General features: G+C 37.7%; 3 protein-coding genes across 3 annotated transcripts in view; 1 reads left to right on the plus strand and 2 right to left on the minus strand.

Moving 5' to 3' along the window:
* Positions 1 to 5,850: 5,850 nt before the first annotated feature.
* LOC137994867 (uncharacterized) lies at positions 5,851 to 12,910 on the minus strand. The gene is made up of 3 exons (XM_068840460.1): positions 12,809 to 12,910; positions 10,107 to 10,400; positions 5,851 to 7,233 (listed from the first exon to the last, which is right to left on the minus strand). The coding sequence occupies exons 2-3, from the start codon at positions 10,269 to 10,271 to the stop codon at positions 6,736 to 6,738; spliced, it is 663 nt and encodes a 220-aa protein (XP_068696561.1). The 5' UTR covers positions 10,272 to 10,400; positions 12,809 to 12,910; the 3' UTR covers positions 5,851 to 6,735.
* A 2-nt stretch (positions 12,911 to 12,912) lies between these two features.
* Positions 12,913 to 19,917, plus strand: LOC137994857 (ras-related protein Rab-18-like). Its single transcript, XM_068840453.1, has 2 exons — positions 12,913 to 13,179; positions 18,466 to 19,917. The coding sequence occupies exons 1-2, from the start codon at positions 12,952 to 12,954 to the stop codon at positions 18,946 to 18,948; spliced, it is 711 nt and encodes a 236-aa protein (XP_068696554.1). The 5' UTR covers positions 12,913 to 12,951; the 3' UTR covers positions 18,949 to 19,917.
* Positions 19,918 to 22,418: 2,501 nt separating this feature from the next.
* Positions 22,419 to 25,000, minus strand: part of LOC137994849 (NADH dehydrogenase [ubiquinone] iron-sulfur protein 3, mitochondrial-like) — a 7,311-nt gene continuing 4,729 nt past the window's right edge. Inside the window, exons 4-6 of the mRNA XM_068840448.1 lie at positions 24,401 to 24,526; positions 23,740 to 23,859; positions 22,419 to 22,674 (exon numbers count right to left, since the gene is read on the minus strand). Coding sequence (XP_068696549.1) covers positions 22,501 to 22,674; positions 23,740 to 23,859; positions 24,401 to 24,526 — 420 coding nt within the window. The 3' untranslated portion in view covers positions 22,419 to 22,500. The remainder of the gene's footprint in view (positions 22,675 to 23,739; positions 23,860 to 24,400; positions 24,527 to 25,000) is intronic.

Consider the following 25,000-nt stretch of genomic DNA (forward strand, 5'->3'; position numbering starts at 1 on the left):
AGTAAAATCTACAAGTCGCACCTTCAGGCTAGGAGGAAGACTTAAAAACATGATCTCTTTAATATGTCAATTTGAATGGCCCATTCCAATTTTCAGGGTAGGTTGTCAGATTTACTTTCTCATTAAGTGGATTTTTTAGTGTACAATACAAATTTAAACTACATGACTGTCACATAAGAAGCTTACTTTAGAGGGCGGGGACCAAAACATAGCTCACTTTTGACAGGTCACTTGTTGCAGGTCATTGTAGTGAAAGTAATGCAAAACCCTCAATTTGGCTAACCCTAGGCCTAAAAACCAAGTTTAGGCCTAGGATTAGCCAAATTGAGGTTTTTGGGTTAATTTCCATAAGGTAAAACAATGACCTGCAACGAGTGACCTGTCAAAAGTGACCAGTGTTTTAGACCCACCGAGTTTAGAGTTATAATGGGCTTGCAGTCAGTTCATAATAATAATTTGTGCATATTAATCATTGCATCAGTTCACTTCTAATGCTATCAGTGACCATCAGCTCACCAGGCCAATGTAATACTATACATCAGCCTGGCTGGTTTTGCAAATCATGGCCACCTCAATGGCAATGTGCAATTTAAAATTCTGTTCATGCAATTTATTTAATGCTTCTCTACAGCCATTCACAATGTACCATCCATTCATTGAAATATTGCTTTCAGCCATTGACTCCACAGGCATCCCAGGACACCCACAGTTGTTGATTAAAATTGTCTGGGGTTAGGCAGAGTAAACTCTGTTAAGGGCCCACAGACAAATTTTTTGTGCGTTGCTAAGGAAGTGAAATGTTACTTCTGGTGACTGGCGTCATCATATCGTGAGCTGACCAGAAAACCCATTCACCGACCTGGAAAATTTGATAACAATTATTAATCTCCTAATTGTTGTTTGCATCAAAATGTTTTCCTCGCCCTTCCTTGCTCTCGTTCTCAGATCAACTGCGCATGCGTAAACAAACTGACTTCCGGTTTGAGAAAAAGCTAAATTTTCGGCAGTCTTTAAATTGAATTAATTTCTTTAATATGGCATGTTTCACCTCCAAATACAGAATATAGTTAATTGAACATTGATTTTTTCAAATCATCTTTTTGAAAATGTTATGGGTATTTCAGTATTGTTTACCTATCTAAAAAGAACATTTTGCAAAATAAAAAGAAAACCAAGCTTGGCTGGATGCAAAAACAAATACAAATTTTGAAACCACTGATTTATTAAAATACCCAAATTGTGTAGCACGTAGACAAATTTAGAGTTTTCTTTTATTGGTCACATGACCATGGGTGTGGCATTTTGATGTCATATCTAGGATCACTGGCTTACAAAAGTTGGAAACTGACAAAAATAATGTCAAATTCTCTCAAATTACTTAACCATTACATCCTTAGCAACGCATCCCAAAAATAACATCAGTAGGCCCACAAGTCTCACTCCCAGGAATCAATGAGTTAAGACATATTTTAATATCTTAACTCATTGATTAACTCGTTAAATTGATTAACTCATTAAGTCGCTGATTAAAATCAACTAATGTATTCACCATTAACCCATTGACTCCCAGGGGGGTTCCCCCTTGACGAGTAAAATTGTCTGGCGTTAGACAGATTAAAATACTAAGTCTGGCCGGTTTCGGCTGGTTTGGATGTCAAAGGGTTAATTCTTAAGCAAAATGTAAACCTCTGTACATTTTTTGATTAGGTATGTCACTTGTAATTATGGAGAATCTGCTTATGAATAATAATGTAACGTGGTCTGACATGGTCGTTTCCCCGGCATAATCTTTTTGTTTGATCAAGTAGTGATATTGTAAGAAGAAATAAGAAGGAAGGTGACTTTGTCTTAACTTAATACCTGAGATGCAAATAGCTTCATTTTGGGCATATTTCACTGTCATAAGAGCATTGACTGAAATTGAATAAGTAAATCTACAATTTTCTCATATTTTTATTGCTACTGCTTTGATATGATTGTATGCATAGTTTATAAAATATTGTAAACAAATCACAATGTTCCAATAAAGAGAGAAATTCTTAAGAAATAAGTTGTACTGTTACTTACAACCCTAATTTTGTGCTGGAGAATCGACACCCTCCGTTATAGTGCTTTTTATGGACATTACAAAACAGCGAAACCAAACACCATGTATGACCCCACCACACATTGAATACGAACCGACAAAGGTTGGATTTGAGATTAAATTTCATTTTAGGCCTAATTATTGAGGCTCTACCAGGGAGAGGACGGGGGGAGGGGGTGTGGGGGTTCCATGTTGCTTGTCTGAATTTTAAAAGATCTTGTGTCTGTGCTTTGTCAATGTTTCACCATGTCTTCACATTGCTGTGTTGCAAATTTAAAGGAGAACTGAAGGCTAGAAGATCAAATTTTTTTGTGTCTTATTATTATCGAAATATAACGTCCTTTACCTAAACAAACAGGAAAAATCCTTTTTCTTCTTGAAAGGCCTTGAATTTGCCCAAAATCTTTGGTTGTTTTTTCAATTTGAACGCCCGCCATTTTGTTTGCTTTTCCTTCCGGTTACTTCCAAAAAAGGAATGTCAGCCGCCATGTTGTGACGTCATTGCGCACAAGCAAGATGCTGGTTTTCACTGAAATCTTCTCAATCTCGTTCCCAGAGCCCACGTGTCTTTTGGTCAGTTCCGAACTGACCAAAAGACACGTGGGCTCTGGGAACGAGATATCGTTAAGTCCAATCTCGTACCCAGAGTCCTCGGGCTTTTTGGCCAGCGGGTGAGCGCCCGGAGAGACTCTGGGATAATCGACTCCATTTTCCCAGAAAACGTGGGTTCCGGTCTTATGACGTATGGTTGAGTTTAAACGGAAGCAGAAAAGAGAAAACCGTTAACAGTAGAAATGGCGGGTTGAAAGTGTTTGAGAAACAAGAATTTTAGCCTTACACACAAAGAAACTGGAGAAATGATCATTGGCTTGCTGTAAGAGCAAGTGAAGATGAAACCTCTGACGCTTTCGGTGAGTGTATTTTTGGTGTTTCAGCGTACATTCCACCGTACAGAATGCAATGAGAATGCCATCGTGCAAGCAACACGATCGACAAATTTTTTTTGTGGAAACGACACAAAAATGTCCTCTTCTTCTACAAGTTGATGTTTCCGTAATTCTCAATGGCTTCGACAAGACCTTATTCCACGGATTTCTCCTCAAAGAGACTGATGTAATGTTTTCCCACGGTACTTTTGCAACAGCAACAGTAATCACTTTTTAGCAGTTTTAGCAGCGTGGGAAAATTCCCGTGCCATATATGACATAATTCAAACCTCGTCGTTTTCTGAGGTAGAAAAAATCAATCAGCACTGAAACTTGTTTTAGATTTTGAATCTCCCTCCAAATTCTGGGGCTTCCGAATTACTTACCGACTTCCTGTCGGACTGCCATTGTTACGCAAGCGGCCAATCAAAAATATAGTTCAAATCGATTATCCCAGAGTCTCTCCGGGCGCTCACCCGCTGGCCAAAAAGCCCGAGGACTCTGGGTACGAGATTGCGTTAAGTCTCAACATAGTACTCCGCTTTCTTCGTCGTTAATACACGTAAGTTTATGGCAGAACTTGAACCATATTCTTTCGATCCAATGCGAGAAAGTTCAGGATCGCAGGAAGAGGAAGGAACCGAAAGGGAAGGCTCAAGATGGGGAAATACGACTTGGTGCAGCTGTGATTTTTGCTTTAACCGGGAGGCCGGGACAGCAAGAAAAGGAATGCATCTGCTGCCGCGATATAGAGGAGCTATGAACAAATCTCAGGTGAATTGATTGTATTCAAAAGGCAATAAAAACAACTTGATTACTAAGAGATTCTGTTGGCTGCTTTGTTTTGTCTGTCATTTCGATTCAATTTGAGAAACTATTCGTTGTGTAACGCAGCATTCTAGCTTTTCGACCGTGTTTACAAAAAAAAGTGCTATAAACTGCCATCGCGGGTCTGAGTGCTGCGATTAATGAACAACATGTATGTAAACACATAAGCTCTGTTCGTAGTTTTGCGAATTTTCAAACTTCAATTAAACATCTTTGTGATCGTTGTCGAGTTTATAAAACCCAGCTTGAAGTGCGAATGCCAATCACGAAATAACGTGTCCCAGTTGCTTGCAAAAACAACCTTTCGGTTCACTTCTCCGGCGCATGGTTTGCCACTGAAATCTCCCGACTAAAGAAAACATAACTTACTCACTGGGCATTAATGGAATCGATGGAGTCGCAAAGTTATTCATCATGCAATTGTCGCATCGACCGCTGTGGCCAAGACACCTTCAAAACAGGAGGGTTCGAAATGATCCGAACAGATGTGACAGGGCTGGATATTTGGCTAGTTTTTTTTTCTAAATTCGGATGATCCATTCTTCGAGAAGGACTTCATTTTAAAGAGGGAAGCGATGAGAGTTCTACTAGAACAGCCCACAATAGCGCACTGAACCATTTTTCAAGTTTCCCGCGTTCAAGCAAGTGAGCGCAATGACGTCACGCATAGCGCCCAAGCCTGCTATAGTACAGCCAAAATGGCGGACTTCCATCGAGTGACCAATACGGATCTCCCTGGCCTCATAAAAACGTCAAAATGTAAGGAACCCCTCAAATACTCGAATGTTTCCCTTAACTAAGTCAGGCACGACAAATTTGGCGAAGGAAAAAATATTTCATTTTTATCTTCAGTTCTCCTTTAAAGAAAGGATGCCGTTTGTCCCGATTTCACTTAAACTGCTGTCGCTACTTTTTATGCCATGTCGCTTGTTGGAATTTACCCTGGCAGAGCCTCATTATTCCTCCTAATCTCAGTCTTAATCTGAATCCTAATCTTAGTCTCAATGAATTAGGAGCAATAATGATCTATAGTTAATCTCAAATTCTTCTTAAGTTGGTATTCAATGAATGGTGGGGTCATACATGGTGTTTCGTTTCGCTGTTTCGTGGTTAAGTGAATTCCCATTTTTGAATTGACCTTGATTTGGTAAAATAGTGTATACTAGTAAATAACCGAGAACTTGCTCAATATAGCATAAGTATAGTGGTTCGATATTTGGGTTAGAGACTAAAAACAAATGACCAGCAAAAATATCTGGTGTCTGAAAAATATTGTAGAAGTTATAGCCATTAGTGCAGTATGAAGAATTTTAGAGTTCATTTTACAGCCAGCAATAGCCTGTGAACAGGCTCTCGGTTCTTTTGGAGGAAAAAAATAGCGACGGGAGAGGAAAAGGTGGGGAGAGAGCCCTTTTCGCTTTTCCGTCTCCCCAGTTCCCCGCTCGACTAAAGGCCTGTTCACAGGCTAAGCCAGCAATGGCATTTATTACTAGGCTAGAACTTGAAGTCTTCTGCACTTTGGTAGTCAAACTGGACCTGCTGCATTAATTGAAGAACATGGGCTTTTTGAATTTGGGTACCAATGAGAAAGCTGAGGTGCAGGGCAATCTGTGAGCCAGTGGGAGCTATGCGAGTCTCGCATTTAAGTCTATTAGGACCCATTTCACATAGCACTGATAAACAGTATTCAAGTCTAAGAACCCATTGTAAAATGGTTAGCTTAAACTGTGTGACTTGCATGTTGACTTGCATGGCTCGCATGACTTGCAGTCATGGCTTTCACGACTCTCACATTGTCCTCACTCAATGACAAAATTACTGCAATGGGGGAAAACATTTGCCACAAAATTAATGTCAAAGCAGACTGTAGTAGTGTTTTCGGCAGCCATTTTTCAATTTTTTTCTGATATATTTTGCGCTATGCACATTACGGGATGGGAAGAGAGTCACTCAGTAATTCACTAAAATAGTACATTTGGCCCCCTAACACATAGGACACCTTTGAACACCTCATCATTGATTTTACGTTATTTTCAACATGCACCAGCCCTTTTGTACGAACAATTGTTTTGCAAAATCTCAACCCATTTTTGACCAATAAATAGTTGCCATACTTCTGCAATGAATTGTTGCAAGGCAACTGTATTAAATCTGAGAGAAAAGGTAAATTCGTTGCACACAACTTGCACAGATTATGTTCTTTACAGAAAAACAATACAAGGATTAAAATGTATTTTTATAAAATTTCACTATGACTTACATCATCATTGTATCAAGAAAAAACGTTCTTGGTTTATGTTTGGCAATTGAACAACATTGAGAGCAATCTTGCAATGAATGAATGAATAGTGCCCCTAACCTTACATTTTCTTTGCAAAAGTGAAACATAATTAGCACCACAAGGCATATTTTATGATTTCAGTTTTAAAAGGGACACTTTGTTGCTGACAACATTGCTAAATGTTTATCCTACTGCTAGATGGGCTTGTGAGAGGTATCGATCTATCCCTGAAATGACATATCTGGACTACTTTGCAGTCAATTTTGTCATCATTTCATGCAAAGACCAATCAATGTCTCTCACAAGTTCAGGGGTGAAGGGGTACATCAGCTGAAAAAGAAAAGTCAAACTTAGCAGATTAAGATAATTAAAAACCTCAACTGGGAGGCTGAAGCTGCCTATTTTATACAAAGTGAGGACACCACAGAGGACAAATCAAATCCAGAAAATGGAGAATGATGTGAGGGTATGGTATCCCTGTGCAAATCCAATGGCCTAATCACTAGCCTGCTGAATAAGAACGTGAAGGTACATGTTCCTGCTCTTAAACACAATTTTTATTGTTAGAGATATTATTCTGTGGTTGCAGGAGTCTTGGCATCTTTCCCGAAGACTCAGATAGAGCAGCAATTCCTTTGTCGTCGTCTTGGTTTCTCCTCCTCGTCTGGAAATTCCAGTCTTACCACGCCAGTTTTGCGTGAATAACAGCTCATGCCATTTCTACAGCATCCACCACTGTCTAAGGAAGGCCCAAGGGGTTTCATGGGTGTTGCTTCCTTGACCAAATGACTTGCTATTTGTTCAAGCATCTCCTTAACCCCTTCACCATTTAAAGCTGAAGTTCTAAATTGCATTGTAAATGCATGAGTCTTTGGAAGCAATGCCATAGCGTCATCCTCACTAAATGTTGAATCCAAGTCAATCTTGTTCCTCACTAAAATAAAGCAAGCTCCTTGAGCATGAATTTTTGCATACGGTAAAAGTTCTGCAGCTTGATTGCAAGAATCTTTATCTGTAGCACTGTAAACAATCAGCACTGCATGGGTGAGTAAGAAATGTGATCGAGTGTACTGAGCGTGCTGTTCCAGACCAAGCGTGTCCCACAGCTGAAGCTGGACAACATTGAAAGTAAAAGGAAAATACATTTTTTCAATATCAGAACATAAGGGAAAAAATTTAACTTAAGTTTATAATACCACATTCCAGCTCACAATTTTCAATGCCCAATTTTCTATAATAGGCAGAAGTTACTCATGTTGGCACCAATCTACCAAGAAAGTGATGTTCAATAGTTTTTGTACTGCTTCTGTGCAATACAACCTTTTTATCAAATTGGTAGAATACAATGTTACATGTCTGGGGACAAAAAGAAGTGCATTGTACCAGTGGAAATGGTTCTTACACATACATCACACTGGATTTACATGTATAAATTATGTACACCTACCCCGGGGGTGGGGGGGGGACTCCCATATGAAACAGATGGGGATGCTCGTCGTCTCGCTTAGGGGTGTAAATTTTGGATTTTGGTCTCGCTTAGGGTGTTCCGGGGAAAGCGCCAATATTTTAAGCCGCCAAGGTCTCGTTTAGGGTTCCGCAAAGAAACACAGAAGAAACAGAGAGAAAACAGAAGTCAAATTTTCTTTTTAACTTGTTTTTAGGAGTCAAAATTTCCTTAAGCCATGCCCAGATTAGTCACCTTTAGGCGTCACAAAAAGCTTGAGCCACGCCCAGATGGTCTCCTTTATCCCCCCGGGATACCTACCCAGACAGTACTAGGAGCCATAGGGTGAATGTTGCTTGAAGTATGAGAAAGACTGTGACAGTCAGGGGAAAATCAGTCAATGAAGGGTTAGGCATTAGCCTACCAGTTGCCTGTTTTTGTCCCAGAAGTCAGCGTTTTACAGATTTTACTCCAGTCATTAATTCTAAACAGTTTTCTTTTTTCCTTTCCATTAATTAAGGTAGGTTATTAGGTTTAGGGTTGAAGAGGTAACTGCACACTTACAGGTTCAATCAAAAGTTCTTTAATTGAGGTCTCCGTACAGGTAAATTTGGGCATCTTGCTCAAATTTTTTGTTTTCGCAAATCTTGAATCGCTTGGCTGCGAAATATATTTTCCCGAAAAAAAATTCTGAAAAATGAATTTTAAAACTGCTAAAATTGCTTTTCTTTGTTTCCTGCCATAATCTGCACATGAAAAATGATTGACTTACCATGTCAATCACATGAAATGATTGCGTGTCAATTGACAGTCTTCATGTGCGATCTGCTATCTTACCATGTGCCTGAACGCTGATTGGCTCGACGTAATTGGCTTTCAAGTAGGGGCAGAGTTATTCAGCAGACTGTGAACTGCACGCAAAATCTTCAAGCTAGATTTTCTAGGGATTTATTTTGACACCAAAATTACAACTTCTCGGAGCTCCTGTCACGACGGGTTTTAAGATATCACTTCCAAATTTTCAGTTCCAATATATGATTGTACTACCCCAAATTTTTCGTTTGTCTTCAGAGACTGATTTTATGACACTTTTTCTGCCCAAATTAAGTATGAGATGAGAGTTTCAACTTTCATGCGTGATATTTCCTCCAAGTCTTAACATATCAAAAATTCCTCACAGGGTATTGGAGTGCATTCATATGTGACTGAGATGCAACAAAGTGCGGATAATTTTGAAATAAAATGAAGGGACAGGAGCTTTTGCAGCAGACTCTGTCGTTCTCAGTTTGAGGCCTCAAAACTAAAAGGCAACATTAAATACCAGAAAACTATAAAACTTTATTCAAATAACTTAAATCTGTTAGCTTTAATATGATATATAGTTTGACCCTATACAAAAAAAAGCGGCATGACAATTTCATTTTTCTGCACAGGGACACATCATTTTCCTTTACCGAGACCTTAACTGGCAAAGGGTGAACAGGGACCCTGTTAAAGACACTAGAAGGGAATGTCAAAACGTTTTCAGGCCACATAATTTCACAACTTTGCAAACTTTAATGTCTGATTGTAAACTTGGTTGCAGTGTGAACCTTAACAGTAGTATATATAGGTAAAATTAGATTATTTTTGGTCATACATGAAATAGACCAGGCATGCATTTTCAACAAAATTAATGGTCGCCAATGATTCTTTCGTGTTAAACTCCCTATCACCTCTGCCAACAAACTTCTCCACTTTATTCTCCAAAATCATCCCAAATTATAATGTGTTGTTTTAAACCCTCTTTAAACCCACCTTTTTATTCACCTTGAAAGACAGTAAAAGTCGCCATAGTTTGATCCATGAGCAAGCAATGAAGGGGGCCAAACAGTTTTTATACCTGGCTGATGCCACAAATTACTTCACATTGCTGTTTTCAAAGAATTATTGCAATGCAAAGTACAGTGTAGTCTACGACCTCAACCTGGTACCTGGACCTCAACCATGGCCATTCCTCTTCCTTACATTGTATTTGGTTGTAGATCTGAAATTACAACTAGTTTTTCCACTTTCAGGAGCCTCTAAAACAGTGACTTTGAAGGAGAGAGTTAACCAAACCAAAGAATAGCCCACTTTTTTCAAAATTACATTAATATTCAGCTTGAAAAAGAAGGTTATAGGACAAAGGAAACTGGATGACATACTAATATCTTTCACATTCATTGCAACTTTCATTGTTTTTGTCCTCTCTACCTCACTATCAAGCTGAATATTGACATTTCGAAAATGGCATATTTAGTGTTAGACATTGTACAGAATAATTTAGGTCAGTGGAGAGGGTTTTTTGAGGTGATCTATACACTTTAACATTAACTATGCCTAATTGCCCAGTCTTTTGATATTTTCATGTCAGTAAGGACTAGAAAGACTATTTGTATTAAAAGCATTAATTTAGTGAAATTTTGTTTGCTCCATTCATTAATTAAAGAACTCTATCTTAACTAGGCTTTAGTTACTACCGGTAATTAAAAATAATGTTAATGGCGTTCTTCATCCTACCTCCACCATTTCATCTTCAACTTTGACTCTTATTTTACACTCATGATCCATTGTGCTTTTGGCCTCACTTCGCTCTAAATCTAGTTTACCACACAAACGCTGGAAAATAGTGGTCTTTCCAACCCCTGTCTTTCCACACAGTACAACCTTGTATTCTTTAACCATTTTGGAGTCTTTGTCTGTAAAACTGTGTCACACTGCTGTATTACTCCACTGTCTTTAGAATGAAAAATTTGATTGTCATAGAGCATCTTGATTTTTCAGCTTCGGATGCTTCTTGAAGCATTTTAATCTCTACAAAAACACAAAGAATTAGATTAATAGGGTGCTTTTGATCGATCTTGAATGAGATTTCTAGATTTGAAGTCTAAGCTAGTGTACCTGTCATATGAACCTGTATGACAACCTAGAGTAAAGAAACACTTTGTATTTTACTATTATAATAATGAACTTTTTCGTGCTCCTTCGCAATACAAAATATCCACTTGTCTAATAAGATTTAAGATAGTGAGCAAAATATATATATATTTTTGGTAAATTATATTATGCATGTAATGTACTGTCGTTTTCATCAAAGCGTTGACACGATGACAAGAAAACATGCTCTAATTGGCTGCAAACGTGACAAGCTTTGTCTTCAATCATTCAAAGTTTGAGAGGTGTTCATGCAAGTCTTTCTCAAATGGCGACAAGACTGGACATCGAAGACTTTTTCTAAGAAATTGACCCTAATCTGATAAAGTATGCTTCAAATACTTTCGAACTATCGCACGCAAAAGTTTTAACTGTTTGCTTAACGGCTGCAAGACTCAAACTTCAAAGACATGTTTTCCCGTCATGTGTCCATGCTTAGATGAAGACAATGGTATTAAGAGGAAATTGCCCTCCACAAGATCTCTGGAAATGAGCACAGAAAGAGAACCCTCCTATATAAAAAATGCAATTGTGAAAATTTAACAATGCCAACTGTTTCAGACCTGTCAGATATGTTTGAATTAGCTATGATCAAACTATTTTGAAATGTATATCTAGGAACCTCAGACCCAGAAAACATCAAAGTAAGAACTGACTCTGAGATCAGACCCCACCTAACGATGGAATGGAAAATTTTGTTTGGTTTAAGTTTCACCAACCGGGACAGGACACAGATGCAAACCAGGTAGCCTCAATCTTGCCCAGCTATTTTTAAAACAACAACTCAAATACAAAGATTTGTACGTAAGATGCAGTGGACTAGAATTAAGTCACCTAGTGGCTTAAAAGAAACAACTAAAACAAGGACAGAGTAACTGTACTGCTTCAGGATACCATAATAATCCGGTTTGTGTGAGACGTGAGATGCGATTCTGAGAGAACAAAATAGCTTTGATTTTGTTTTTAACCCTCCTCATGTGACGATGAGACTCAAGTTACAGATTTTACCCTAATGCCAGACGATTTTACTCATCAATTGGCCACGCTTTAGGTGTGAATTATGGGTTAACAACCCCTAGGTCCTCCCAAAAACCATGCCCCTTTTAATGTACTCCACTTAGCCCAAGAATCCAATCCAAATCCAAATTTCACCATGGCCACGAAATGATTGCATGACAACACGCAGCCAGCCAGACAAAGTTGCAAGATACTTAAGCTTAAGATTTTTTGGTGAACCCTCAATATTAATATCATTACAGGGCGTTACAAATACATGTAGATAGAAATCGATCATCGGAAACTAATAGATTACTCGATAATTGTTCATTGATTAGCTAAAGTAATCGATAAATATCGATAATCACAAGATTTGACTGGTATAAGAGAGAGACAACCCCAAGATTTAGGCACAGATTATCGATTACATTGGTTTACTCGGCCGAGAGAACAGGTTCACTCAGACTTAAGTAAGGGTTTTGTCTTTAATACCGTAAAACCTCTCCCGTTCCTGGCCATGAAATCGATATAAATCGATTGAAATCGAACCGTAATTACCATTATCAATAAAGGGCAAAATTACTGAGCGCTGATTGGCTGAGACAGAGGGCATTTCTTCTTAATCGAGGGCATTTTTGGTAATCGAGGGCATGTTTGGTAATCAAGAGTAACTTTGCCCTTTATTGATAAACAAGTAATCACATGAGTCCTCGTACTATTAAGGATTAATTGCACTTGCGAAGCGACGAGGGCAATTTGGAAAATTTCCAAAACACTCGTGCAATTAATCCTTAATAGTACTCGGCCTCATGTGATTACCTATACAAATCGATAAAATCGATCAAAATCGATAAATTATCACAAAAAGACTCTGCTATCGATTTTTATCGATTTTCGATATTAATCGATTAATTATTTCAAATTTTAAAAAAAATTAATTATTATCGAAAAACATGGACTACGATCGATTTTATCGAGTATCGAAATTATCGATTTGTAACGCCCTGTTATTATTGTTTTTTGGGAATTTTGAGTTAGGACTTCTGCTGGCCTGAGGTCTGAGTTTTGGGTATTCTGTAGTTACTCCGACACACCTATTTTGGAGCATCAGTTTAATATTACCTGGTAATTTAGGTGATTTCATTTAAATAATGGTAAATTGACCGTAAAGATTCCGCCAAAGTGAAGAATACCCAGCCACTTATTTCGTAATCATTTGCTTGTTATAAAGCACCTGCGTACAAATTGCATTCTTTAAATGAGCTTTCTAGATGGAAACGTGCAAAAAGTACCTTAACGATTCAAAGGAGTGGTAAATTTTCTCCAGCAGTATCCAACAGGCCTTCACAGATCAAAAACATTGTTCTTGCCTTGCAACCTCGCAGTTTTCCCTGGTAGTCTGGAACGAGGCAATAGTCTGTTGTCAATATGGCGGATGGGGAGTTGGCGAATATTTTTTCAAAACACAACAAATTTCAAAATGGCTGAGGAAGACGAGAAGGAACTACCTCTGTATAAGGTCGCCCTTTGCGGAAAAGCTGACGTGGGCAAAACATCCATTTTTCACCGTATTCGGGGAGGTGAATTTCTAGAGGATACTTCCAAGTTCCCTTATTTGGTCGAAGACGACATCAAAGTCAAGGTTAAAGACAAATCAGTCATGGTAAGAACGTTGCAAGCATAAGTACGTGTACAAGAGTAATTGCAGAATACCCGGCCACTATTAATTGTGTTCTTGCAGCGGTATCATTTGAAGAACAGGCACATGACATTACACGCCATTCACATGGAAATACTGTATGAAGTGGCCGCATATGTAATTTTCTGGCCCCAGTTGTTCAAACGATGGATAGCGCTATCCGCCGGATAAATCACTATCCACTGGATAACTCAATTGGTTTTGCTAGTGTTTATCCGCTGGATAGCGCTATCCATCGTTTGAACTGCTTAGGTCAGTCAGGTGTACTGTAAAGTAATTTCACTGTTCCCGTTGTTACGTAGGGAAAGGCAAAATAAATAGCCACTTTTAACTGGTTAGCAATTAAGCTGCTATTAAGTTTGAAACTTCTGCTAAAATAATGCCAATTTGTCTACAGGGGCCCATTTCTCAAAAGTCCCAAAACCTTTTCAGGCCAGAACAGCCATTTGTGAAATTGCCAACCGCTTGTTTTGGAAAGCCGATCTTTTAATATGTTGTCAAGCTAACTAAAAGAAACACAAATGTGAAGTGTGATGACTTAAATCCTCTCTGTTCTTGAGATAGAAAGGGAAATGTGACACCCGAAAATGGCCCGTAAAGTTTCGGTACTTTCGAGAAACGGGTCTCAGGTCTTAGTCTGCGTTCAGATTCGATTGCAGCACTCAGGACGTAAGCATTAATCTGAACAAACCTCCTTCATTGTACCTGGGGAAACTTCAGGCGGCTCCCTCCAGAGACAGTACCAATAAATTCCCCCAGTGCATAGTATGCTGTAAAAGGGGGAAAATTTGGGGGTGAAGTAAGAAAATAATGGAAAGTACATTTGACTTGGCAAACAAGACAAAAATCCTTAACAGGCCTGGGGACCTACATGTTTTTAACCCTATTGTGCCTCAGGGTGCCTCCATTGACGAGTAGAATCAACTGGTGTTAGACAGAGTAAAATCTGTAAGTGTCACTCTTATGCAGGAAAGGGTTAAATGGATATCTTGGGCAGCCACAAACTAGTGTTGTGTGAGCAAAATCCATTTATTAATAAATACAAGGTTGTGCTGGTGCTCAGACTCGGCATGGTAGATTGTACCATTAATTGCTGATTATTTTAAGTCTTGCTTACTTAAAGTGGTACTATGATCAAAAAATCATTTACTTTTTTTCTTCAGATTTTGAAAGTGTGTTCGCTTAACACCTAACTGGCAAAATTTTGAGCTTTGAGTTTTATCCAAAGGCTGTTTATTTTGAGTGTAAGTTTTGGATTTCATGGTCCGCCATTACTCACGTTCAAAATTGGCCGATTGGACCTCAGAGGGTTGGATCTAGAGAAAATGATGTCGTTTACTCACTAGCTTAAAAATTCAGCGTGTAAACGCAATTTATTATATATGCAAAACACGGGTTGAAAAGTCTGAAAGCCCGAAACTCCCATGCTGCATATTAATTAGGCCGCGTACACACGCAGTGCATTCTTAAACTAGTGAGTGTTTGACGTCATTTTCTCCTCGACCCAGCTCTCTCAAGATTTTAAAGTTAGTAATGGCGGATCAATAAATAAGAAAATTCCAGCTAAAATAAACAGGTGTCTTTTTAAAATCAGAACTTAAAACTTGGGTGAGTTAGTGTTTAGTTAACATAGTTTTGAAATCCAAAGGAAAAACAAAATTTTTTTTTGGTCGTAGTACCACTTTAACTATACCATGAAGGGTCACTGGTCTGCACATTAATTTAATCAATGAATTAATTATTCAATTAATTAGTAGTTAAGTGGTAAGCTTAATTAAAGGCAGAATATCTTGGCACTTTGACTTGCAACAAGACCAAGACGTACCGGTAATACAAGTATCCTATACTTGTGGTGCTTTTCTGGTTAATTATGGTTGATTGCTTATTAGAAGTTTATGAACCGTTCACCTTTCCTAGTCAAGAATTTAGGAGTGTGGTTTGTTGCTTCCCTTAAGATGAAGGATCACATTACTAAGCCATGTAGTAAGGCATTTTATGACTATGGTAACTCTTGGCAGATAAGAAAATACGTGTCTAGAGAATCTACTCAAGTTTATATACTTGCCACTACCTGGTTAATTAATCATTCACACACTTGAACATTCTTAAGCTAGTGAGTAAATTACGTACATGTACGTCACTTTCTCTTTAATCGAGATCACTGAAAGCTTATCGACTGGAACCTCACCAAGTAATGGCGGTACTGTTAAACGAAAAAAGTGGAGTTAAAATAAACAGTCAAGATTCCTCTTGAAAACTGCAAAAAAATTTGCCACTTGAGCATTCAACACAAGTACTTTGAAATCGAAATGTGACTAAAAAAGAGAACTGACTATTTTCATTGTAGTACAGTAGCACTTTAAATATGTTGCCCTGGACTTTTTTCTTCTGAATTGTGCATTTTCGAGAAATAACATGCAAAAACCCGTTGCTTTTATCTGTCAAACATATTAGAAATGTAAGATACATGTATCATAATTATTAAGAACAAAATAATTAATGAGCTGGCAGCTCAGGTGAGAGTGCGATGCGCGATAACTCCGTTGGTTCAAATCACTAAACATAAATTTTAAAGATAAAGAGAATTTTAATATCAAGAGCCGAGGTCATTGATGTATTATCAGTTGGTAGATTGTTACTCTCAAAAGATAATATATATTAATACATCTAAGGTCAAGTCTGATGTGTTCATCAAAGAACTTGTAACATAACACTGCCAAATGCAAACAACAGTGGTTGGTAGTGAAAGGGAGAGGTAATCCTTGCACTTATCAGGACACTAATATTTATATTATTATTATTATTATGATGATGATGATGATCATCATCATCATCATCATCATCATCATCATCATTATTATTATTATTATTATTATTATTATTATATTCCCTGCTGACAACGACTCATAATTATATTTAACTCTGTCTAATTCCTGGGAGAGGAGGGGGGAGGGCTTTGTACTCCAGAGTTCAAGTGACAGGGATGAAATTTGGGTAGTAAGAAAATCTTCTTGTTTTCGTAGCTTCATTTAAAGTGGTACTATGACCAAAAAACAATTCTTTTTTTTCCTTTGGATTTCAAAAAACTATCATGTTACAGTAACTAAACATTAAGTGACCCAAGGTTTAAGTTTTGATTTTAAGAAGACACCTGTCTATTTTAACTGGAATTTTCTTATTTATTGGCCCGCTATTACTAACTTTAAAATCTTGAGAGAGGTGGGTTGAGGAGAAAATGACGTCAAAGACTCACTAGTTTAAGAATGTACATGTAATGCGTGTGTACGCGGCTGAATTAATCTGAAGAACAGGAGTTTCGGGCTTTCAGACTTTTAAACCTGTGTTTTGCAAATAATTTTATAATAAATTGCGTTAACACGCTGAAATTTTAAGCTAGTGAGTAAATGACATCATTTTCCGTAGATCCAACCCTCTGAGGTCCAATCAGTCAGTTTTGAACATGAGTAATGGCAGGCCGTGAAATCCAAAACTTACACTCAAAATAAACAGACTTTGGATAAAACTCAAAGCTTAAAATTTTGCCAGTCGGGTGTTAGGCAAGCATGCTTTCAAAATCTGAAGAAAAAAAGGAAATTATGGTTTTTTGATGATACTGAAGCACTTTAAGTAGGGATTTTTTGGGGGGTATTCAAAAGAATATGAAGATTCGTGATAGTTCCTGCTTAGTTCCGTGAATAAAGTAAAGTAAATGTGTTATATCATTAAATGATTAAATTTTAATGCTTTCTGGAAATTTGGCATGGGATTTCTTTGGGGTTAAATTTTGGTCCAGGGATTTTTAAAGTTTTGTCTGAAGTCCTAGGGATTTTTAATTTGGGTTTTGACTTGTGCCCCCATTCGATCATCCTTGTCACTTGAAATCCAGAGTTCCCTCCCCCCCCACCATGTCTAATGCCATACGATTTTATTTATCAATAGGGACCACTAGAGAAGTGAATTATTCTTTCTTATATAGACACCTTAAAAATTCAGGTGGCTTCAGTGGGAATCAAACCCATGACTTCTGCAACGCTGATGCAATGCATGCTCTCTCTACCAACTAATTATTTAAAGCTACAGTGTACATGTACATGTACATTTATGAACTTCAAGCCACTCAGTTAAGGGCATGTCAATTTGTTGGTCTCATGTGTTCCAGACCTGTGAAAAGACTGGATTAATGAAATAAATGTATACTTGAAGTGGAGGTTAAAGCCACCTGAAGTTTTCAGGTATCTACAAGAGGCAATTGCTTAAATTGTCCAGATACAAAGTGTGAGGATCAGTTCTCCCTTTCTTCTATAATACACACTTCAAGTATATACATTTATTTCATTCAGTGGTCAGAAGTGTTAGGGCACATTAATTAATTTAAAGATTACTGTTGTTTCGCTTTCGAGAAGTCTCACCTCACCTCGAGATTTCTGATCAAGATCCTCGAAAAAAATTTCGAGGGTCTCGAAACTCGATCCTCGAAACTCGAGCCTCGAGCCTTGAGCCTCGAAACTTGATCCTCGATTCTTGAAAACATCGAGGATCGCGGATAGAGTTTCGAGTCGAGACTGTCAACTTACATTTGCACGGTACTGTAGTTTATTGCTGACATAAGTTCATTGGCCATGTCATTATCAAGTAGATGTATACTTGAAGTGGAGGTTAAAGCCACCTGAAGTTTTCAGGTATCTACAAGAGGCAATTGCTTAAATTGTCCAGATACCAAGTGTGAGGATCAGGTCTCCCTTTCTTCTATAACCCATACTTCAAGTATATACATTTAATTCATTCAGTGGTCAGAAGTGTTAGGGCACATTAATTTAAAGATTACTATTGTTTTGTTTTCGAGAAGTCTCACCTCACCTCGAGATTTCTGATCGAGATCCTTGAAAAATATTTCAAGGGTCTTGAACCTCGATCCTCGAAACTCGAGCATCGAGCCTCGAAACTCGATCCTCGATCCTCGATTCTCGAAAGCATCGAGGATTGCGGATAGAGTTTTGAGTCGAGACTGTCAACTTACATTTGCACGGTACTGTAACTAGTTTATTGCTGGCATAAGTTCATTGGCCATGTCATTGTCAAGTAGATGTATTTCTCAAGGGTATTTACAATGAAAGTCGCTCATCTAGTGCTGATGAGTAGTCTCTTAAATGTAGATTCATGTATACACTGTAGCAAAAACAACTTTATAAAGTTTTTATGCTGGCATGTCAAGGCCCTTCATTTTTTGCCTTTAAATTGATACACTTGCAGATACACCTTGTGGACACAGCTGGGATGGAAAGAGATGCTCCCTTAACACGCTATCACTACCATGGGAGCCATGCAGTTTTATTGGTTTATGATTGTGATGATGGTCAATCACTATTGGCACTCAAAGATTACTATGAATGTGTAAAGGACAATGCCAGTGGTGCTGCAGTGGTGTTGGTGCGAAATATGATTGATAAAGACCCTCAGTGCGTAGATGTAAAGGACGCTGACAACTTAGTCTATAATCACTGCAGCTCATGTGTGCGTCCATGTCAGTTCAAGATTAAAGCTGAAACATCAGCCAAGGACAACATGGGAATAAAGGAACTTTTCCAGAAAGTGGCTGACTATTTAATAAGTACTAATGCTGAACCTAGCAATAAGAGGAAAAATAAAGGATTTGATGCAGAAATTAAACTGCAAGGAGAACAACAACCACAGGCAACACAAGAATCTAAGTCGAGCAGATGCAGCTGTAAATAAAATCTATTTCATGTGGTATACAAAATAGGAATCTCAAAGGAGGTAATAATTAAGTACAACGATTCAAAACTGTGTGAGAAAAACGTAACCTTAATATACCTTTGCGGCATATACCAGTAGCATTTTAATTTCTGTTTTTTTTCCTTCACCCTTCCCCCCCTAAGTGTGACCCTCACAGATTAGACATTGTTGAACACCAGACGATTTTACTGTTAATGGGGGAGGGGTATCAGTGGTGAAAAGGTTAAAGTGCTACCATGACCAAAAGAGTCATTTCAAATTTTTCTTTGGATTTCAAAAACTAACTAAACAGTGACTCAAGTTTTAAGCCTTGATTTAAAAGAGGCACATGTTTATTTTAACTGGAATGTTCCTATTTAATGGTCCGCCATTACTAACTTTAAAATTTTGAGAGAGCTGGATCGAGGAGAAAAATAATGATGTCAAAGACTCACTAGTTTAAGATTGCAATGCATGTGTACGTGGTTGAATTAATATGCAGCACAGGAGTTTTGGGCTTAAAGACTTTTAAACCTGTGTTTTGCGATATAATTATAATAAGGTGCATTTACTCACTCAACTTTTAATTAAGCTAGTGAGTAAAATGACGTCACCTTTCCCTAGATATAATTCTCTGAGGTCCAGTTGGTCAGTTTTTGATGTGAGTAATGCCAGACTCTGAAATCCAAAAAGTACACTCTAAGTAAACAGCATTTGGATAAAAATCAAAGCTCAAAAATTATGGCAGTTAGGTGGTAAGCAAACACACTTTTTCAAGAAATCTGACAGAGGTGTTTGTAAGAACACGTCAGAATATTATTTTTAGAGGACTGTTTTGCAGGATTTGAGCAAATTGAATAAAGATGCTGCACAGAATTAATTTTAACAACTTCAAATAATGGGACCCAATTAAATGAGTCCAAGCGAAAGAACAAGCAGTATTTTTTATTAAAGCACTTAAAAACACAATTGACAAGATTGTCAGACACAGTCAACATGGTTGTTTACTACTTTTAGGAAGTTCTCGTTGGGGTGACTATAGCATAATGGCATGCAATATTCCAAACATGCAAACCAAATAATTTTATTGCATCCAGCTGGGTCCAGTCAAACAGCACAAAGGTCCTCATGAAGGGAATAGACCGTATTCATAAATGGGGGTCAAGAAATTATTCTTTTGTCTTTGTGCTAATCATCCTAACTAGCCTCACTTTGGAACAAAAATTCTTTTGAATTTTGCTCGTGTTTACGAGGCTAGTTAGGATGATTAGCATAAAGACAAAAGAATAATAATTATTACTTAGCCGCCATTTATGAATACGGTCTATGGAACCTGGAGAAATTTTTATATGGAAAGGAAATCATGGGTTGGTTTGCACCAACAAAATGATTGGATTACCACAGTTCTAAAATTTCTGAATAATCATCTTACCATTTCCCGTTCATAAGTGGCACACTGCTCCACTCCTTTCCTCCTCCTTCCTCATCTGTCATTACTATTACAGGGTGGTGGACAAAACACTGACCCCCAGTCCATGGACTACCTGATGGACTACCCAAATTGACCACCCTAAAATGGACTAACTCTTAAAAATACCATTTAGAATGAGTACTGTTGAAAGAACTCAATTGAAAATATACTTACATTGCATGTGCCTTCAGTTGTTTGTTGATCAAGGTCGTTTAAAATGGGTGTTGAGGCTTGAGTACGGTAAGCACTATTTGAGACACTGCTTCCATAAAGACCAACATTACTCATTCGAAATAGTATTAGGGACCTTTAGGTTCTGGGACAAGGATGAGGACGAGTTTCGACTGTCGGTTTTTAGCGAAAAGATACAGCTATAGTCTGTAGGGTGATTAACCTTATTCTTTGTTAGCAGTATAGGTTGCTCAGTTATTCTTATTGCTGGTAACTGAGCCTTTTTGCTGATCGAAAAATGCCAGCAATGCTATTGTGTTGTTGACTTGTTTTGACGCAACATTTTTGCAAAACCTCATACTAAAAATAATTAATGAAGACAGTATCTCATATTTCCCGCCAAAATGACACTGGTTTGTGCACGCTCACTGTTGCTCTATGAGAAAATCTCGTTTTTGTCCTCGTCCTCAAATCTAAAGGTCCCGATTTTTACAGTGTCAGTGTTTTGTCCACCAACCTGTACTAATAATGGTTTCTGTCGGTGCCACCTGATCATAGGAGGCCCCTGGACTTACCACTCCCACATTTTCCACTCATTTAATGCGGTTGGCCTGCAATTACTAAGATTTCTTTGTCTTCAAAATGTATATTTTCACTTTGTTTTAATGGTACCGGTAGTTAATCTATAAAAGGCATTTTCGCATGCACTATTAAAAGGTGGTTGAGATTACAAGTCAAGTTGAAAATTCATGACAATTCACAGTATTTTCTTTTGACTCTTCAACATCAAAGCCATAGTGTTTAAGCTTGTGCGATGGAGACAGAGAGATGCTTTAAAGGGAACCTCCACTGAAACAACAAAATAACTTTAAACCACAGAACATAATGTTTACAATTAAAATTGTTCAAACTTCTTCAAATGAAAGAGTTTATATTCAGAAAAAAAGGAATTCAAAAACGCTTCTTTTGGCTTTCAAATTTCCCGGGTACCACCATCTTGAATAATTGTGACGTATTGTGGTTTCCCTATTGTTCCAGAACAAACGCTCTTTGTATCAGAACAATAGGGAAACCACAACACGTCACTTATTCAAGATGGTGGCGCCGGCAAATTTGAAAGCAAAAACAAGCCTTTTTGAAATTCTTTTTTTTTGGTTACAAACGCTTTCATTGGAAAAAGTTTGAACAATTTTAATTGTTAACATTATGTTATGTGGTTTCAAGTTATTTTGTTGTTTTAGTGAATGTTCCCTTCAAGCTCATGTATCTAGGAAAAGACAAGAAGCTGTAACCATTATGTAATATGACAAGACTGCAAGCAACTGCAGAGCTTTTGCATGCCTTTCGTTCTGAGGGACAGGGCATCGTCATATTAAATGTGCTCCGGAAGTTAGACATTTTCATAACACAGGGCTATCTTTCTTCAATCCAATCTTGTGTAATGCCCTCAACCTTATTAACTAATAATGTGTGTTTTGAAATTTGCATAATTCGTAATGAATTATTATTGGCCTCATGTGTGAATAGGCCACTTTCAATATCAATATATTAAAATTCACCTTGAAAGAGAGTTTTAGAGGACAAAGACAAAGGAACATGGGTGGTATGCTAACATCTTTTTCACATTGAATTTCATTACAACTTCTTTCTATTGTTTTTGTCCTCTCTGCCTCACTATCAAGCTGAACAGTGATTTTTTTTCGAAAATGGCTTATTACTGTACATGAGAACGATGCCCTAGCATTTCGCCAAATTATCAGAGAGGGAATTATGTCAGAAACAGGAAGTGTACTGCAGCTATATAATGAAGTAAATTGATAGTGAAAAAAAAAGTAACTTTGTTTCCTTTATTTACAAAAGGGTGTTATTTCCATCAAATTTGCAATTCCAGCATCTGTAAACTTTGATGTTCAACTCTTGTCAAGTTTTTCCCCAGTGGTAAGTTGCTGCTGCTGAGCTTCTTGTGTTTCGACTCTGTGCTCTGGGAAGTTTTCCCACGGCGTCTGAAAATCAAATCTGCGAAATTCTTGGGTCATTTCAACTGGTTCACAGACAACACGCTTCAGCTCATCGTCGTATCGCACCTGAAACATTGATTTTCACCTTATTAGGAAACTGGAGCTTTAAAAAGGGCAGGTGTAAAAGTCGCTCACCTCGGATCAAGCCAAAACTATTCTATGTTTGCCCTGATTTCACCAAGGTTAGCTTAAAGATTAGGGCTAGGGTGATTTCTTAAGAATTTATTTTTTTTACATTGATTGACGGTGAGAAATCGGAGTTGATCCGGTCCGACTTTTGTACCTGCCTCTTTCGAAAGGCCTTGGTCACATTTTAAGTGCACTGTCTTACTCTTTTCAACACATTAAATCAAACCTTATCCGAACAGTGTTTTGTGGACTTTTTGACAATCAATGCAGACTTTTCACCTGTCCTAATGTTCTCGTGAATAATTATTAATTACCGTAACTGGGATTCTGCCAGGGAAAAGTAAACTTTGAAATTGTACAGTGTACTTTAGGGGGTAAATAGCAAAGTAAAAAGAACAGGCATGAATGTTCAGTGTTGTTCAAATAATATGAATACAGTGAAATGAAGAAAATGTTGCAAAGAAGCAAAAGTCAACCCATTTACTCCTCCGCCATCCTAGGACGGACCCAGTTGACGAGTAAAATTGTCTGACTCCCAGGAGTCAATGGGTTAATGGAAATAAATGTCTAGAAATTACATATAGCTTGAAAAGTGTCTACAAATCTTGTCATGCAAATACAGGATTTTGTTAGTAGAGTGTTTTCACTTGCATGATCAGTAACCTTGTTTTCCCAACGAAACAAAAGTTAAAGAAAACATGTGCATGATAATAAAGTTCATTGGGTACACAAACATGGCCGCCGTTCGATTGTTTAGAAACACCAACATGGCTGCTGTGACATCACATGAAAACACTCTACACACCTGCAGTAAGAGCAGATCTTGATATTTTACATTACCCAAAATCATTATCATTCAGAGTATGTATTTACTGCTGCCCTACATGTAACTGTACTGAACATTGTTGTCTGAATAATCAATGTATAAAGTCCCTTGCACTTCACAAATTAAGAAAAAACAACAGTGTCTGATCAAAAATCACCAACTTAAATCGCCATTACCTCTACATAACCAGATAATGGAAAATCCTTTCTAAAAGGGTGCCCTTCAAACCCATAATCTGTCAAGATTCTTCTCAAATCTGGATGATCCGCAAAAAATACACCAAACATGTCCCAAATCTGCAATTAGAGAGGAGTGGAAAGGAGAAATACACACAATTAAGTTAAACGTTAAAGTAACTTTCCTATGTTGACACTACTAAAGGAAGACACCTCTTTAAGGAAACCATAGACCCCAGTGGTCCACCCCAATTTTCGTGTTTCCCGGAATTAAATGAACTCTCCATAATGTGGAAACCTCTTTACAGCAAACAGCAGGCCATTTTAAAGCTGACATCTTGCATTTCTTGTAAAATCAATAGAATGACCCGAACGTTACTTCAAACTGTGTAACTAAAAATTTCCTTCGACTGATTTACACACTACAGTTTTGTTGATCAGCACACAATAATAACAATAGTATTATTACATGGATGATTCTTGAAAATTCTCTGTACTGATTGTGACCACCAGGAGAGAGTCCAAAGGGTGTCTGCTTTAGAAAGAATTGACAGTACAATTTGTGCACTAGGCCCATGCTAAGAAAAGTACACTTTTCAGTGACTGTGTCAACTCATGCACAAGCACTGTAATTTTGTCAAGTACATGAGCATTGACATACCTCTCTTTCATACCAATTTGCTGCTTTGAATACTGGGTCAGCTGAGTCAATAGGTGTAAGTTCATCAGTGTAGGTCTTAACTCTTATCCTCGCATTGTATCTCAGAGACAGCAAATTGTACACCATCTGTAGGGCACAAAATACATGACTTGATGTTAGCACCAAACATGACTTGATGTTAGTTACACAAGAGTAGACACAGGGTGTTTGTGATTTTTTTCTTAAATCTTAATGTTATCCATTTTATTACTTATAACAATAAATTATTGGACATGCTTCAATGGGAAGGAAACAGAACTGCAGATCAGAAAACTAATATGTAATGTATAATGTAGTTAATTTTTTTTCCTTGGTTAAGAAGTTTTCAAACTAGTTCGACTAATTTAATACTTTCCTTTGTTTCAGATTATGATTATGTCTGTAAGACAGAGGAAAGTAAAAAACAAACTAGTTTGAAAAAAGTTTAACCAAGGAACATTTCTACTACAACATATACAAAACAAAAACAAACAAAAAAAACAATCAACATTCCTAACAACCGAGTGCCATACATTATTGCAAGTTACAGCGATGCAGGGTGGACAAAAACAGCTTTTTGTG

The sequence above is a fragment of the Montipora foliosa genome, chromosome 1 (assembly GCF_036669935.1).
Source record: "Montipora foliosa isolate CH-2021 chromosome 1, ASM3666993v2, whole genome shotgun sequence".
In the NCBI taxonomy this organism is placed as follows: Eukaryota; Metazoa; Cnidaria; class Anthozoa; order Scleractinia; family Acroporidae; genus Montipora; species Montipora foliosa.